This window comes from Bubalus kerabau, chromosome 1, assembly GCF_029407905.1.
Source record: "Bubalus kerabau isolate K-KA32 ecotype Philippines breed swamp buffalo chromosome 1, PCC_UOA_SB_1v2, whole genome shotgun sequence".
Taxonomy (NCBI): domain Eukaryota; kingdom Metazoa; phylum Chordata; class Mammalia; order Artiodactyla; family Bovidae; genus Bubalus; species Bubalus kerabau.
Genome location: NC_073624.1, coordinates 93,622,722 through 93,640,704, shown reverse-complemented (window position 1 = coordinate 93,640,704; position 17,983 = coordinate 93,622,722). Strand labels below are relative to the sequence as shown.

The 17,983-nt window shown below is 42.2% G+C and overlaps 1 protein-coding gene across 9 annotated transcripts in view; it reads left to right on the top strand.

Annotated features, from left to right (window-relative positions):
• Window positions 1–5,051: 5,051 nt before the first annotated feature.
• The window catches only part of LOC129653874 (natural resistance-associated macrophage protein 2-like), a 29,544-nt gene continuing 16,612 nt past the window's right edge, over window positions 5,052–17,983 (top strand). For 7 of the 9 annotated variants that reach the window (XR_008715257.1, XM_055583564.1, XM_055583542.1 and 4 more), the window contains exons 1-9: window positions 5,052–5,230; window positions 9,569–9,652; window positions 11,873–12,024; window positions 12,726–12,845; window positions 13,283–13,402; window positions 14,861–14,967; window positions 16,245–16,315; window positions 16,423–16,490; window positions 17,550–17,705. Coding sequence is in view for 8 of the 9 variants with exons in the window: in XM_055583564.1 (XP_055439539.1) it covers window positions 9,580–9,652; window positions 11,873–12,024; window positions 12,726–12,845; window positions 13,283–13,402; window positions 14,861–14,967; window positions 16,245–16,315; window positions 16,423–16,490; window positions 17,550–17,705 (867 nt within the window). In the remaining variant the exon portion in view is untranslated. The remainder of the gene's footprint in view (window positions 5,231–9,568; window positions 9,653–11,872; window positions 12,025–12,725; window positions 12,846–13,282; window positions 13,403–14,860; window positions 14,968–16,244; window positions 16,316–16,422; window positions 16,491–17,549; window positions 17,706–17,983) is intronic. The other 2 variants (XM_055583559.1, XM_055583562.1) reach the window with 1 other exon arrangement.

The window sequence follows — 17,983 nt, the reverse complement described above, 5'->3', positions numbered from 1 at the left end:
GCTCTATACAGTCAGCAAAATCAAGACCAGGAGCTGACTGTGGCTCGGATCATGAACTCCTTATTGCCAAATTCTGACTGAAATTGAAGAAAGGGGAGAAAACTACTAGACCATTCAGGTATGACCTAAATCATATCCCTTATGACTATCCAGTGGAAGTGAGAAATAGATTTAAGGGACTAGATCTGATAGATAGAACGCCTGATACACTATGGATGGAGGTTCGTGACATTGTACAGGAGACAGGAATCAAGACCATCCCCAAGAAAATGAAATGCAAAAAAGCAAAATGGCTGTCTGAGAAGGCCTTACAAATAGCTGTGAAAAGAAAAGGAGATGGGAAGATGGGAAGCGAAAAGCAAAGGAGAAAAGGAAAGATATACCCATTTGAATGCAGAGTTCCAAAGAATAGCAAAGAGAGATAAGAAAGCCTTCCTCAGTGATCAATGCAAAGAAATAGAGGAAAACAATAGAATGGGAAAGACTAGCGATCTCATCAAGAAAATTAGAGATACCAAGGGAACATTTCATGCAGAGATGGGCACAATAAAGGACAGAAATGGTAGGGACCTAACAGAAGCAGAAGATATTAAGAACAGGTGGCAAAAATACACAGAAGAACTGTACAAAAAAGATCTTTATGACCCAGATAATCATGATGGTGTGATCACTCACCTAGAGCCAGACATCCTGGAATGTGAAGTCAAGTGGGCCTTAAGAAGCATCACTACGAACAGAGCTGGTGGAGGTGATGGAATTCCAGTTGAGCTATTTCAAATCCTAAAAGATGATGTTGTGAAAGTGCTGCACTCAATATGCCAGCAAATCTGGAAAATTCAGCAGTGATCACAGGACTGGAAAAGGTCAGTTTTCATTCCAATCCCAAAGAAAGGCAATGTCAAAGAATGCTCAAGCTACCACAAAATTGCACTCATCTCACACGCTAGTAAAGTAATGCTCAAAATTCTCCAAGCCAGGCTTCAGCAATATGTGAACCATGAACGTCCAGATGTTCCAGCTGGTTTTAGAAAAGGCAGAGGAACCAGAGATCAAATTGCCAACATCTGCTGGATCATCGAAAAAGCAAGAGAGTTCCAGAAAAACATCTGCTTCTGCTTTATTGACTATGCCAAAGCCTTTGACTGTGTGGATCACAACAAACTGTGGAAAATGCTGAAAGAGATGGGCATACCAGACCACCTGACCTGCCTCTTGAGAAACCTGTATGCAAGTCAGGAAGCAACAGTTGGAACTGGACATGGAACAACAGACTGGTTCCAAATAGGAAAAGGAGTACGTCAAGGCTGTATATTGTCACCCTGCTTATTTAACTTCTATGCAGAGTACATCATGAGAAACACTGGGCTGGAGGAAGCACAAGCTGGAATCAAGATTGCCAGGAGAAATATCAATAATTTCAGATACGCAGATGACACCACCCTTATGGCAGAAAGTGAAGAAGAACTAAAGAGCCTCTTGATGAAAGTGAAAGAGGAGAGTGAAAAAGTTGGCTGAAAGCTCAACATTCAGAAAACTAAGATCATGGCATCCGATCCCATCACTTCATGGCAAATAGATGGGGAAACAGTGGAAACAGAAGCTGACTTTATTTTTTGGGCTCCAAAATCACTGCAGATGGTGATTGCAGCCTTGAAATTAAAAGATGCTTACTCCTTGGAAGGAAAGTTATGACCAACCTAGACAGCATACTAAAAAACAGAGACATTACTTTGCCAACAAAGGTCCGTCTAGTCAAGACTATGGTTTTTCCAGTGGTCATTTATGGATGTGCGAGTTGAACTATAAAGAAAGCTGAGTGCTGAAGAATTGATGCTTTCGAACTGTGGTATCGGAGAAGACTCTTGAGAGTCCCTTGGACTGCAGGAGATCCAAGCAGTCCATCCTAAAGGAAATCAATCCTGGGTGTTCATTGGAAGGACTGATGTTGAAGCTGAAACTCCTATACTTTGGCCACCTGATGCTAAAAGCTGACTCATTTGAAAAGACCCTGATGCTGGGAAAGATTGAGGGCCAGATGAGAAGGGGACGAAAGAGTATGAGATGGCTGGATGGCATCAACGACTCAATGTGCATGGGTTTCAGTGGACTCCGGGAGTTGGTGATGGACAGGGAGGCCTGGCTTGCTGTGGTTCATGGGGTTGCAAAGAGTCAGACAGACTGAGCGACTGAACTGAACTGAACTGAGTGCTGAAGTTTAACTGCATCAACTTTTAGGCTTTCAAATAGCTCAGGTGGAATTCCATCACCTCCACTAGCTTTGTTCATAGTAATGCTGATTGTAAACTGAAACATTATTATATGGAGCTGCCTGTCTTTCTTTCCATCTCAAGATGCCATTTCATTTTGATGGGCACTTTTTGTTCCTTCTGTCCTCCAACAAAAAGGGAGGGGTGGGAGAAGTTTGGGGAGCTTCCCATGTGGCTCCTTTGTAAGGAATCCTCCTGCCAATGCAGGAGACATAGGAGACGCAGATTAGATCCCTAGGTCGGGAAGATCCCTTGGAGGAGAAAATAGCAACCTTCTTCGTATTCTTGTCTGGAAAATCCCATAGACCAGTGGAGCTTTGTGGGCTATATATAGTCCATGGGGTTGCAAAAAGTCAGACAGGACTGAGCTTCTGAGCAGGTACAAACAGGAGGAGTTAATTTCAGGCAGTTCAGGGAAAACAAAAGCTTGAAAAAGAATATTGAGAGAGTGGACGGGAGGTGAGCATGGAAGGAAAAGTCTCCTGTTCAAATAAAAAGCACATACGATACAGATACATATTAGCATCTATACAGAAATCAGTTGGTTATTGTGGTACTGTGAAATGTTCAGTGAATTTACATAAATAGGATTTTATAAAAGAGAATCATTTCCAAGCTGGAGATTTGAATGGAAGGAAATTGTTTTAGATGGAGGCACTATAGTATGGTAGTGGGGAGCTGGCTCTTTGGATCTAACAAATCTTTATTCAAAGCCTGGCTCTATCACTCACTTGTGGGTCTTTAGGCAAAGTACTTAATCTCCCTCAGACCTAGGTTCCTAATATACAAAATTAAGATCATAGTTCTTGCCTCACAAATTTATTGTGAGGATTAATTCCTATTTATAACATTTTACATATGGTGTTTGATATATAGTAAGAATTCCATTAATGTTGTCAGTTACTATAGTGAATAGCAGGGACCCAGTAGGCAAGACGTGAGTGTGTATGTTGGGAGCAATTACTGAGTAAATGTGAGAGGGGTGCTATGGTAGATTCTCCTTGTGAAATGCATTCCTATTTTGGGAGTCCTAAACTAAAACAGGGCCTTTTCCTTAAACATGTTCGTTCTTGGGTGCTTTCGTATGTCTTCTTTTTTTCTTCTATTTTCCCATGAAGGCAGGTACATTGAGCCCAACCCAGTCTAAGCCAGGTATGCTTTAGGAAACTTGTCTGCTGTAGAACAAGGAGAAAAGAGATAGGTCAAATTGTAGTGGGATGACTTCTAGTCCTGGAATAAAGACATCTTCGTCTTGTGATGCTATGCTGTTCTGTGACTCTAGCTCCTGCGAAAGGAGACAGAGATGAAATCTCAGAATAAAAGTTTTCAAATGCAATTAATTGTTCATTAGTATCCAGGAATGGCAGATATATGAAGTTTTTCTTTTCAGGGCAGGTCAAAGATGAGATTTGATTATACTTCTAAGAGTGTTATTTGCTTCTTGAAATTTCCTCTGGTATCTTTAACAATGTGTTGCCCAGAGAAGCATAAGAAGCATTGTCTAACCAAGAGAAGGTGCACTCCTCTGCATATATAGAGGCAAGAAGCAGGAGCAGCAGTGGAGGAAGTCAGACCCAGCCTGCATAATGAAGAAGCAGAGTAAGAAGGTGGCAGCCCCACACTGTGAGCTAAGTAAGTAGCCAGCAATAAGCATATAATAGCCCAGGGACTCTACCCACCAGAGCAGACCTGGAACACGACAAGGAGGCTCCAGCCATTTTATTTTCTAGTTGCAGTAGACGTTTCCAAAGGAAAGGTTCTGTTCTGGAGGGACTTCATTAAGCCTTTCTGAAACTCCCCATATGTGTTGCAGAGAGATTCTCAGAATTAATTTGTAGATTTTCTTTTCTCTCTAGGAGAAATTCTCTATGGAAACCCGCCTGTATCAGATGTTTGATGATGCTCAGCCCAGTTTTTTGGGTCCCTGAATTTGCTTGTACTTTGTCCTTTATTTGGATTTTGCTTTTTGCAGTTTACTCTCCTTTCCTCTTCTCTTGGACTCCTTTATCAACTAATAAAAATTTCTCCTAGCAGTTTTTACACGAAGAAAGATGTTGGAGGGTTTTATGCTTTTCTTCTCTAGATCTATGACTTGGTTAGATATGCTTGGTTACCTTTAAGGAAAGCGGTTATGGGGGCCATGTGGGGGCCAGTAGAGAGAGGCGTCTAAGAATGTTTCTGGCAGTTGTAAAGGACATTGTAGAAAATTAGGGTGGTTAGTCAGACTATTCTCCCTTCTGAAGCACCACTAGCCTGGTCGTCATCTTCAGAGAAAGACTGGGATGTGCGATTGAAACTGGGAATGGAGCGGGACTGCTTTTGGGTAGGTGGAAAATAAAGTTTGGGAGAAGAAGCGAGGCAGCTGAGTAGGAGAAAGGAAAATTCATTGCTAAGACTTCGGAATAGGGCACCTGATGCAGTCGAACTGGCTGCACTAGCTGATGCTTCGCGGTTCCTCCCAGGTGTGGGGCGCTCTTGGTGGGGCAGCAGATACTATGATGTGGCTCTGGGGGCGAGAGGTGGCTATACTTTGCAGGGTGGAGCTGGAACTCTCATAGAGCCGTGTCTCAGAAGAAATGATCTTGTCTTCCAGGGCCTAACGAGGCCACGGCGAACTACAGCAGGAAACGTACTCGTCCGCAGGTTGCTAGCGTGGTGGGAGACTCCACAGCACAGTGTGGGTTGGACCAGCTCCAGCACTAGCTCAGCCGCAGCCAGCTCCCGCCTAGGCCTCCGTGGCCCCGCCCCCAATCAGCCTGAAGTGGGCGGAGACTCGGGGTCCGTAGTCAGCCTGCCACGCGCGTTGGCCCCACGGCGAATATGGAGCATCCAACCCGAAGGACTGTGCGGCTGCGATCCTGTGGGTCAGCCGCGGGGCGTGTAGGGGGAGGCTGGCGTGGGGCTGGCTCCAGGGATATGGAGCCGCTGGAGCGGGGACCGATTGTCAGGTGGTTGCGGAGCCGGTAAGGTGGGGAGTGGGCCAGGTCAGGGGTCACGCGGGCGCCCCGCTTTCCCGGGCTCCGGGCGGCTCGAGGGCAAGCCTGGGAGCAGGCGCCGCGGCCAGTATTTGGCGTGCGGGGCGCCAGGCGGGTCTGCGAGGGGCGGCGCGGGCTGGAGGGCCTGGACGCGGGTTCCAGATGGAGCCGCATTCTTCAAAGGAAGAGCGAGAGGAGGGCGCCGGGAGCGGGGGTCGGGAAGCTAACGCCGGAGGTCGCAGGGGCCTCGCCCCTTCCCCGCCGCGGCCTAAGGAGACCTAAAGAGAAAATGGCTGAAACCCTGGGCGGTCCGGACCTGCCGCGGTCCCGGGACCCGTGGTCGAAAGTCTGCTGACCCCGCTTCACGCCGCGGAAGAGGCCGACGGACGCGGGGCAAGGTCCCCTCGGCCTCCTTGTTATCTTCGGAGCCCTGATGCCCCGTCCGCTCCCTGGGCCTCCCGCCGCCGCAATTCAGCGAAAGAATTCATTTTACCACAGGCGACGTCCAAGAAGCGCCTCTTCGTGTGAAGGGCCTGGACAGACCGCTGAGTCCTGCTGTGTAGATCGGTTTTAGGGCTGTTTGTGCAGCCTCCAGGCTCAGGAACTTTTGTAGGGGCGTTGTCGCACTCCCTGTGTGAGAAGGGTGGCTGGCTGCTCGACATCTGTTCGGTTTCATAGGTTCCTGCTGTTGCAGCTATGTTTACTTTTGGACATTCTGTTTTTGTTTGTTTTGTTTTCAATTGGTTTCCCCCAATTCTCTTCATATATCAGACTTTTTCAAAGAGCATCATTGAATAAGTTGAGTAACCTGGACTTGAGTTTTCCAGTGTGTAAAGATATTCTCATACCGTCCACTGCTTTCATAAGGAGTGTTACGAAGTTAAGGGAATGTGACACCTCTTTAAAGTAAAATCAGAAGCAAAAATTCTATGGAATGCGAGGCAAGAGGAGACAGGTTTCCAGAAATTTTTGCTGGCCATAGTTCTAGTGAATATTGCTGCAACTAGGGGACCTTGTGTTTCTCCCTTGATTCCCGTGGAATCTGAACCCCAACTAGTCTTGGCTCTGTAAACCTTTGAGCAAGATTCTTAGCCTCTTTGTTCCTTTGTTTCCACATACTTAAAATGGGGATTGATAATATCAGTCTTAAAGAGCTGATGGGGAGTATTGAATTAATACGCATAACGTGCTCAGAACATTTCCTAGCATGTAGGAGTTTTTGTTATTATTACCTGTAAGTGCCTTCTTTCCCCTAAAAGATTCCACAATAAAGGAATTTTGATCCCCTGAACCTATTGCCCGTGAACCCTTAGGCCTGTTTTTCATCCTTGTCATTCATTACCTGAGGGTATAGTATGATTACCTGTGACAATAGACTTTCTGCTGAGTTTAGTTTATCATTAAGACTACATGGAAAACTCCAGCTATGCAGTACTGGGTCTGTCCATGATAGCTATGTTGGGTAAATGAAAACTTGACTGTTTAGTTTTTTATTGGATAATATTTCATTTATATTCTTGGCCTAGGCCATTGTTTTTTTTTTTTTTTTTCCTGAAGTCAATGCCCCAAAGACCATGATTGCAGCATACTTGGTTCCAGGATGGCTATGGGACTTGGGTGGAGAATTTTTCGGCAGCCTGGCTGTACTTTTTGCTAGTGAATGGGGAAGCGGTACATAAATCTTACTCTACTGTTACAAAGTCAGCAGTGATCCCTTGGAATGTACACAGAGATACTAAGCAGCTTTGGTTGATTTTTTTCCTTTTTAAACATTTACTTATTTTGTTTATTATTTATTTGAGTGCATCAAATCTCAGCTGTGATGCTCTCGCGTCTCTGTGGTGCTGGCTCAGTAGTTGCCTCTCTGCATGTGGGATCTTAGTTCCCCAACTGGGGATCAAACCTACATCCCCTGTGTTGGAAAGTGGACTCTTCAAACCACTGGACCACCAGGGAAGTCCTTGGTTCAGTTTTGACTCAGTGAAGTGACGAGGTTACACACTGGTATTTACAAAGCAGCATCTTTTCTAATATTTGACTTTTAATGCTAAGAGCTTGGGTGGGTGCTGTGAAATCAAAGATACCTTTATCCCCTATTTCCTTATTGTGTATATAAACAGAAATGTCTGCTGACAGACTTAGGCTCTTTATGTGAGCTTAAAAGTTTCTCTCAGGTTCTCTTGTTACTACTTGAAAGGCTCTAATGAAAGACTTCTGTCTTGAGATTCTCTCCTTCCAAAAAGCTGCTGTTTATATAGGTAGCAGAATTGGGACCTAATCGCAAAATGAGAAACTTTGAGTTTACAAAAAAGAACATCGTTTAGTGCATAATATGCTGGCCTGATTTGACTGAAGTACTTATGGTGTAAATTCAATTATTTTTTTTACTAGATGAATTAAGATTTTTAGCTGGAGTTTCAATATCAAAGTCTCCAAATGAATAGAATGAATATACAGAAAAGTAGAAAGATACAGTAGACCTGAAAAGCACTGTAAAAGCAATTCAAGATAATTAAGATTTATATAATTTTCACACAACAGTAGGATACAAATTGTGTTCAAGCTCCCGTAGACTGTAAACTAGGAGACACTGGAACATATCCAGGAACATAAAACAATGTGCAAAAATTTCATGATCTAAAGGTATTAAAATCATACAGAGTCTGTTTCTTATCACTGTGGAATCATGTTAGAAATCAATATCGAAAGATATTTGCAAATAACCCACATATTTTCAAGTGCAATGTGACATTTACCAAGAGAAATCTTCAACTTAGCCTTGAAAGTCTCAATAAAGTTAGACTGAAAAAAACAGAGGAGGTGATTGCAGAGAAAAAAGCATTTAAATGAGAAATTAGTATCAAAATATAAAATATTAAAGATACTTTAAACAAAATCCCATGTATTTGGAAATTAAATGTCCACTTTTAAATGATGGGTGTACCTGAGAAGACTTAACAAGGAAAATTAGAAAATATTTGTAATAGAATGAAAATGAAAAGACTGTTTGCCAAGATTTGTTGCATGAAGCTGAAGCTGCTCAAGGCAGTTAAATACAGTGTGGAATCTTGAATAAGGTATAAAAACAAATAATGGACACGCATATAATTTTGTGAAATCTGACTCGATGTTCTGATGAGAAAGTTGGAATCTAGGGAATTCCCTGTTGGCCCAGAGGTTAAGATTCAGTGCTTTCACTGTCAGGCTGGGATTCCATCCTTGTCCTGGGAACTAAGATCCTACAAGCTGCATGGCACAGCAAAAAAAAAGAAGTTGGAATCTAGGATCCATTTTCTCTCTTGGACAGAGATTTCACAGAAAAGATCAGACTTACTGTGTTTTATTAGCTCTGTAAGTAGTTATGGGACTAATCATTTAGAATACTAATAGTAAAAATTTATTTAAATTTTAATTTATTAAACATTTTGTCTTGAGATACTTGTGTTTAAAATTATTTTACAAGCACCTTTTCACACTTCATACTTGGAGAAAAAGCACACTACCATCTCGATTGTTTACTTTTTAAAGATAAACTTTCAAGGCCTGTTATGAATAGGAATTTTCCTCAATTGTATTGAAGACTTCTGTGCCTTCTGAAACAGGATATCAGTCATCACAACAAAAATAATCTGTAATAATTGAATTGGTTCCTCATGAGTAGGTCAAAAATGAGAAACTTTTGATAATAACAATATTAATAATAATGTTCTTTTAAAAATAACTGCTCTTAACACTTTTGGACACTTCTATTTTATTTTGTTTATTTACTCAATTAATTTTTTGGCAGGGGAGTTCCTATGTTTTCTATATTAGCATGAGGTGCTGTGTTTTACACTCCAGAAGATACCCCACCGCACCCTTACCCTCACCACCGGCTTCTGAGAAAATTGAAACTTGAGCTCACTTGAGTTGTTTGTTGGATCAAAAGGAGTTATAGATTCTATCCTTAAAAACCCATCAAAATGAGGGGAAGTCAGTCTTTTAAATATTTGGATTAATCTGGAGGCAAAGGCAGAGATTGAGTGATTGCCTGCAGACCTCTCTGTGGAGGCTGATTAAAACCCACTTCCCTGAAATACTTTTTACTTGTTTGGTTTTGAATTCTTGCCACCAAAATCATGATGAAAACGTTTACATTTTTTTCTGTTAAACATCTCTTAATCATATTCTGAAAACTGTGATTATTTTCAAGGTTATCTAATTCAGTAGAACAGTTACTCATTTCATATAGTAAGGGTTCAGTCATACAGAGTCACAGAATGCTTGTTTTGAACTTGTTTTTATTTGTTCTTGCTAATTCCTCTCCCTCTCTTCTCTCCTTTCCAGAATCCTGTTCTATGAATTCAGACACTCAGGTATCCTCCATAGTATTGGGTCCTGCATCTTCTGTTCAGATATCTGTTCCAGATGGTAATTGATTGCTTTGTGCTATTGACTCATTTTTATTTGGAATTAGGCTTAAGCCAGTAACATTTTACCATATTGTCGTTCTTGTCCTCTGTTCCATCAAAAATTGTCTGCATTTCCTATCTTCTGGGACTTCCCTGTAGCTCAGTTGGTAAAGAATCCACCTGCAGTGCAGGAGTCCGTGTGAAACACAGGAGACCCAGGTTCGATTCCTGGGTTAGGAAGATGCCCTGGAGAAGGAAATGGGAACCCACTCTAGTATTCTTGCCTGGGAAATCCATGGACAGAGGTGCCTGGCAGGCTACAGACCATGGGGTTGCAAGAGTTGGACTAAAGCACCATTGTACCCCAGCCAACAATATCATGGAGACCTGCTCCATTCAGAGGTCACCACCTGGTGCCTTAGGCTGTAAATGAAATGGATTTATAACCACAGAGACCTCCCTCATAACTTATTTCTGGTTCTGAGAAGAGCTAAGATTAGCTTCAAGTTTGGTTTCTTATAGCAGTAGTGCTTAGCTAGGGCTTCCCTGGTGGTTCAGATGTTAAAGAATCTGCCTACAGTATGGGAGACCTGGGTTCGATCCCTGGGTTGGGAAGATCCCCTGGAGAAGGAAATGGCAGCCCACTCGAGTATTCTTTCTTGGAGAATTCCATGGGCAGAGGAGTCTGGCAGGCTACAGTCCATGGGGTCACAGAAAGTCGGACACGACTGAGCAACTAACACTTTGAGTACTTGAAAAGGCAGTATAACTTGCAGCCTGGCATAAAAACCTCTAGGGTGGTTTAGTTCAGTTTAGTCGCTCACTCGTGTCCAACTCTTTGCGACCCCATGAATTGCAGCATGCCAGGCCTCCCTGTCCATCACCAACTCCCAGAGTTCACTCAAACTCATGTCCATCGAGTCGGTGATGCCATCCAGCCATCTCATCCTCTGTTGTCCCCTTCTCCTCCTGCCCCCAATCCCTCCCAGCATCAGGGTCTTTTCCAATGAGTCAACTCTTCGCTAGGGTGGTTAGGCTGCTTCAGATGAGAATGCAGCAGGAAAATACTGAACTAGCGCCTTATAGAGTATTTAATGAGACTGTGCTTTGACTAATCCTTCCTGATTCTAAATTTCTCTAGACTTTGCATTCTTTTTCTGTAAATTTCCTCCTTAGTTCAGTAACGCTTAAGGTAAAGTGAGTCAGTTCCCTATAGAAAGAAAACTGCAAAGATATCTTGGTAACCCTGAGATTAGAGCTTGGTGGTTAAAAATAACCATTTGATGGCTACACACACTGAGTTTCCTAACTTTCTTGTCTCTTAACACTTTTCTCCCAGACACTCTGTCTCCCTGCATTTAAAATTAGCAGCAAAATGCAGGAGGAAGGGAAACACCGATGATTAGTCTGCAATGAGCCCTCCTGTCCTGAGGGTGATAACTACCCTCCTCCCCAAGCTGTTCACTGCAGATCTTAGTCAGATGGCAAAGGGTTCCTGTTTGGTGGTTTCCTTGCAGCTTCTGATTTTAGCCTGAAATGTGGCAGGATTTTGCAAGTTACCAATTTTGGGGGAAGCCTGATGGAGATATAATGTCCAAGGATGATCCTTTGAGTTCAGTTCAGTCGCTCAGTCATCTCCAACTCTTTGCAACCCCATGAATCACAGCACGCCAGGCCTCCCTGTCCATCACCAACTCCCAGAGTTCACTCAAACTCATGTCCATCGAGTTGGTAAATCCTACCAAATAACGGATGGAGGGTGGAGAGGGGAGTGTCCCATTAGCCTATTTCCTTCTAAAAGTTAAGATTTTAGGTTATCAGTGAGGCTAGTCTGGGGATGTTATATATTGAGCCCTAGACATCAGTGATTTTAGAAGAAAATGAAATGATTCTAAAAATTGGCAAATGATAATAGAAGTGTGAAAGTAGGGGGAAACCGTTTGTGAGATTAATGTTGAAAACTGATGTAGAGTTGAGTGACCAGGGAAGAGGGCTGAGAGGGAGCTTTATCACCATAACCATTTTTGTATTTCTCACATTTTCAGCCATGTGAATGTATTGCCTATTCAAAATGTAATTTATTAACAATATAAATAAAAATAAAGTAAATTGAGATAGAGACAGGTCAGTCTTATGTGTTTAGGTATTAAAAGATTTAATTTCAGTATTTCTAAGATGATTATTAATATTAGAGTATTTTGTTAATTTTAACTCATTTCTTCTCAAACTGTTAATTCAGAGGATGCTTTTGGAGACCATGGGGACTCTGCCAGTCTTGGTGCCATCAACCCTGCCTACAGTAATTCCTCAATTCCTCAGTCCTCCAGGGGCCTCTCAGAGGAGCAGTTCACCACCTACCTGGATGAGAATCATGCCGTTCTTGAAGAGAAGGTTAGTGACAGGTCCTTGGAGGAAAACATTATTATCTGGGGAAAACCTATGAATTCAGAGTCTGCTGGACAACTCAAAATCAACAGCCTCAGAGTCAGTTCTGGCGGGCAATCTCTGAAGACTGAATTTTTGTAGTCAGAGTAAACAGAAACTGTTAAGGAAACTAAGGTCCTTGAAAAACAGTCGCCAAGTTGTACTAGTGAGTATTTTTTGATCCAGAAACGAGAATTTCAGGTTCCTTTTTACGGTGCCTTTTGTCTAATTTGGATAGTACTGATATTCTTGCTGGGGTTTTAGAATGAAAGGCTGTTGGAAAGGGCAAGTAAGAGAAGGGTTGGACTCTTATTTGGACAGAGTTGACTGTCTTATTGATAAGCTGTGGAGTAGATGGCAATTAAACTTGGACACACCCATGTCCAACTTCGGAAATCCTGTTTATGAAACTGATACTGTTGCTTTTTATGTGATAAAATAATAAATTAGATCAGCAGTTTGGAGGTGGGTGATAATTTTTTTATTTCTCCAAGAGACACTTTATTATTATTATTTTTTAACGTTTTATTCTGTACTGGACTATAGTCAATTATCAATGTTGTGACAGTTTCAGGTGGCAGCAAAGGGAGTCAGCCATACATATGCATGTGTATCCATTCTCTCCCAAAGGTGATAATCATTTTGCTTTGTTTTCCTCTCTCGTACAGCACTCTTGTTTTAGCTTTCGTAAACTCTGGGTCTTCACAGGACCAGGACTTCTTATGAGCGTTGTGGATCCAGGAAACATTGAATGTGATTTGCAGTCTGGAGCACTGGCTGGATTTAAGGTGAACATGGAGTCCTCCCTCTTTCCTTTTTAAACACACACAGCGCACCACAGCCTTTTCCTTTGCTCTGCCTGCTGGGTATCAGCCTTGGTGGCTACATGCTGATACATCATTGGCTCTGACACTTAGGTGAAAAGTACTTTTCCATCTGTTTTTAAATTTTATTTTGTCATGTAGTTGGTTTTTAATTTTATTTTACCCAGGTAGTTTCCTTGAACAAAAGTGAAACAGCAAATAGGAAAAACTAAGACTCAGAAAGGTGCAAGGTGACCTAGCAAGTTCTGTGCAGAATGTGATAGAGAACTCAGTCATTGGATCCCTGAACGGGGCGCTTTCCTGAGTATACTGTTTCCCATTCCTATTCCCATTGCCAAACAACCAAACCCAAACTTCCAGTTGTCTCATGAGTGTAATGTTGGGATTGTGTTCTTCTCTAGCTGCTCTGGGTTCTTCTGTTGGCCACCATTGTCGGGGTCCTGCTCCAAACGCTTGCAGCTAGGCTGGGAGTGGTCACCGGGCTTCATCTTGCTGAAGTGTGTTACCGTCAGTATCCTAGGGTGAGCAGCGTTTGTCTGTTACTCATAGGTAACTGTGTGTCTGGCAACCTGTGCTGTCCCACCGCCTCCCCCCGCCCCAATACGGAAATAGTGGAGGAAGAGGGGATCTGTGTCCCAGAGGACTGGCAGTCCCAAGGGAAATTCTGTAGTTTCTCTTGCTGCTAAACCATGTTTCTGCACTCCTTCAAAATCTAACAAGACTCACATTTACCAGAAAGTTTCCTTAGACGTTTCTGAGTGAGTAAACACTTACCTTTTACTATGCCTTTTGGCACCAAGCAGGGCCCAGTCCACAAAGGGGCGGGGCTGTTTTCTAAAGCCTTTTTTTTCATTCATCCATATTACTCCATTACTTTGCATTATGCATATTTTCTTTTTTGTTTGTCTTTGCTGTCAATCTGAAGTAAGTTTTTTTCTTTTACTAGGACATGTTTGGCAGGATCTTTGAATTTGTTAATGATGCTTTTTCATTTTACCTTGACCCTGGAGTTTACACTGTCCTCTATAGTTTCTTTCTGGATATTTAGGTCTTTCTTGCTCCTGCTTAAGTCACGAATGGATAGACGCAGGGTCTGGAAGATAGCTTTAAACTGACTTGATCTTTAGATAAGTATCTACCTGCAGTTTTTTCTTAAAGTTTAATCTCCTTTCCTGGCTGTGAGAGAGTATCTTTACCTGCCTTTTTTTGTTTTGTTTTTATATGTGTCTCAAAAAAAAAAAAAAAAACAAAACACGTGGTAATTTATAGTTTGTTTAGCTTCTCTTTCTTCATGTATCTCAGCTGTTGTTTTTTGTGACTTTTTTTTCAGTAGTAGGTACATGAAAGTGGTCCCCCCAAGGCCCCCTGCCCCCTGCTTCAATGAGCTGGCACTACTAAATTTCTTTCTGTTTAATTATTTGACGAGATTATCTTCCAGATTTTGTTATTGGACACCCCGTTCCAACACTTTGTCCTGAGTCCCTTTTGCATATCTGTCTTTTTTAACTTGCTTGCGCATTATTATATTAAGGATGACTCCAGCCTTTTCATGTTTGTTTTGTCTCTTCAGCTATGGTCAGGATAGATATTTTTTCTATAGTATTTCTGTTCTCTCCTGAACAATATTTTGACCATTTTAGCATCCTCATTTCCCCCTAAGAATTTTAGGATTGTTTTTAGGCAAAAAAAGTTAAGTGGAAATAATGAATGGAAATTTCATTTTTTCTGTCAAGTGAAACGGAAGGAGAAGAAATTGGCATCAGCTGCTGCCCTGACCCTGACTCACAGGCTCTGCCACAAAGAGCAGCCTGGCCCTCTCCAGCAGGGGGCCAAAGCTGAGTTCTGGTTCTTCATCTCTAGACCTAAGGTTTAATAAAGGACTGTTTATGGATCACTACCAAAATGTGAATTCTAAACTATGGGGGAAGTTCTTAGAAATGATTAATTAGAACCATATCTTTCTGCTGTTTGGTGTTTAGGTTCCACGAATCCTTCTGTGGCTGATGGTGGAGTTGGCTATCATTGGCGTAGATATGCAAGAAGTTATTGGCTCAGCTATTGCCATCAATCTCCTGTCTGCAGGAAGGTGAGAGGTTTTCCTTCTAGAAAGTAATCAGTGTTTTGTGAGATTTCAAAACAAGTATCAAAACAAAAGTCCTTCCCAGGTGGCTTAGTGGTAAAGAATCCTCCTGTGAAGCAGTAGGTACAAGTTTGATCCCTCGATTGGGAAGATTTCCTGCTGAAGGAAATTGCACCCCACTCCAGTATTCTTGCTTGGGATATCCTATGGATAGAGGAGCCTGGCGGACCAGAATCCATGCAGTTGAAAAAGAGTTGTACACAACTTAGAGACTAAGCAACAACATAAAAAGAAAAACACAAGTCATTTTCAATTTCCAAGATTCACTCAAGTATTATTTTTTCTGTAGAACCTTTCTAAAACTACCTTCCTTTCTCCTGGCAGATGTAGGCTCTATATCTTTCATGTTCTCATGTTGGATAATACATACCTGTGTTATCCAGAGTGTGGCAGTGTGTATTATAATTAATTTGTATGTCAGTTTATCCCAAGTGAGGTCATTGAGAGATAAGACCAATGCTTTTCAGTTTTGTGTCCTGAATGTCTGAAATACTAGACAAAGTTTGAATGAATGTATTGTTTCACTTTGACAAACCTAGACAGTGTGTTAAAAAAGAAAGACATTACTTTAGTGACAGAGGTCCTTATAGTCAAGGCTATGGTCTTTCCAGTAGTCATGTACGGATGTGAGAGCTGGACCAAAAAAAAGGCTGAGCGCCGAAGAACTGCTGCTTTTGAACTATGGTGCTGGAGAAGACTCTTGAGTCACTTAGACAGCAAGGAGATGAAACTAGTCAATCTTAAGGAAATCAACCCTGAAGACTCATTGGAAAGACTGATGGTGAGGCTGAGCTCTAATACTTTGGCCACCTGGTGCTAATAGCTAGGCTCATTGGTAAAAGACCCTAATGCTGGGAAAGATTTATGGCAGAAGGAGAAGAGGGCGACAGAGGACGAAATGGTTGGATGGCATCACTGATTGAATAGGCATGAACTTGGGCAAACTCTGGGAGATGAGATGGTAAGGCACAGGGAAGCCTGGCGTGCTGCAGTCCATGGGATCTCAAGGAGTTGAACACAACTTGATGACTGAACGGCAACAACAAATTGTTTCATTTAGTGCTGTGATCCTAAACTACCCAGGGCCTGGCCTGCTTACCATGGATCCATATTCCAAGTCCTTGCTCCTGCAAGTGTCAGATATCTGGAGAACTGTTGGGAAAAGAGTCATTCTCAATGTTTCTTTTCTTTCCTTAAAACTCTGTTTTTCATCTCTGACCTAGGATTCCACTATGGGGTGGAGTTCTCATCACCATTGCAGATACATTTGCATTTCTCTTTTTGGACAACTATGGTAAGGAGCATGGGAATGGAGGGGTCAGTCAGAGGAGCTGCTTTCCATCATGTGATTTACGGGGAAATCTGCCTTCTGTGGACTCACTGCTACATTTTCCCCTTCAGGTTTGCGAAAGCTAGAAACATTTTTTGGTTTTATGTTCACTGTTATGGCCCTCACATTTGGCTATGAGGTGAGTATTACAGGCTATTCATTAACTTCATTTTTTTATTAGCTTTTTAAAACAAGATTTTTGTTCTTTTATTATAAGAGATGGTAGGTTTTAACAAAAAGCCAAATTCAACCTTATGCCAATTTTAAAGGAATGAATTGTAGCAAAGACTAGTGTCCAAGGAAGGCCTGCAGGGACTCTTAGTTCAATTGATTAGAATTTCTGGAACTTTCCAAACTAATCTCCTAGGTTCGCCATCCCAATAACAGCAGCCTTGTAGAGGGTTGGGAAAGGGGTTGCAGGGTTATTCTTGGCTGGTACCTAAACGGATTCTGTTTTTGCTCATCCTGGTTGACAGTAATTGCAGCCTGGACTGTCTCTGTATTGTAGCAATCAACTATAGGGGATACAGGGCCTATTTCCTGGTTTGTGCCCCAGTCCCAACACTCCACTGGGTTAAAACTAACTCTACCATTATATGTAGTGAAGTGAAACCCAGCACCTTGCTATGTCCAATTATTATAGACTGACTTCTGTTTATTGCCCTAGCTAATAAGCTTTTAACAATACATCTGCTCTAAGTAGATGATATACCTTGGTCTAAGGCTTCCAAGGGAAATGCTGAACCAGGAAAAAAGTGTATATGAGAAGTGTTTCTGAGTGAGTCTCAGCAGATGCTAGAGGCAAGCATAAGTGATTTTAATATACATGGTGAGCACAGAAGCATGGTTAGTGTGGGTAATCAAGACTTGACTGTATTCTAAGGTGTGTGTCTGACAGGAGTTATTGTGGCACTAATATCAATAAGGCACTTAGCAGCTGTTTTATTGCTTTAGAATATTAATTGCATTCTCTACACATCTATTTTGTATATATAAAATACAATATGAAATGTCTGGACACTCCAGTCCTAAATTCTCTGAACTGTGCTGCTTGGTTTTTTTTGGATGATTCTGTGTTCCTCATTTCCTGTGTATTTGTTGATGAAGGGGTTTAAAAAGGATGCAGTGTCTCTAGTACTGTGTTACTCCCTAGTCTCATGTTCCAATAAAGGCTAATAGCTGTTCTGTTTGTGTGTAGTATGTTACAGTGAATCCCAGCCAGACCCAAATCCTCAGAGGCATGTTCCTGCCATCCTGTTCAGACTGTCATACCCCACAGATCATGCAGGCTGTGGCCATTGTGGGCGCCATTATCATGCCACACAACATATACCTGCATTCTGCCTTAGTCAAGGTGAGCAAAACCTTTCTTATCTCAGTGGCCTGTGTAGTTCATGGGACCTTTTCCTTTAATTGCAAGGGACACACACTTAGTTTACAACTGTTAGAGCCCTGAAGGAGCACGTGTTTTTCCACAGTTGGCCTCCACACAGTTGGACTCTGTTTTTATCACAAAGGTGACCAGAGATAACAGACCCCATAGAGAAGAGCCTAAAGTCCCTCCTAAAAATACTGAAGATGTACCATGTTTCCCAACTTTAAATCTCAGAAGCCTGAATGGCCCCCTAGTGG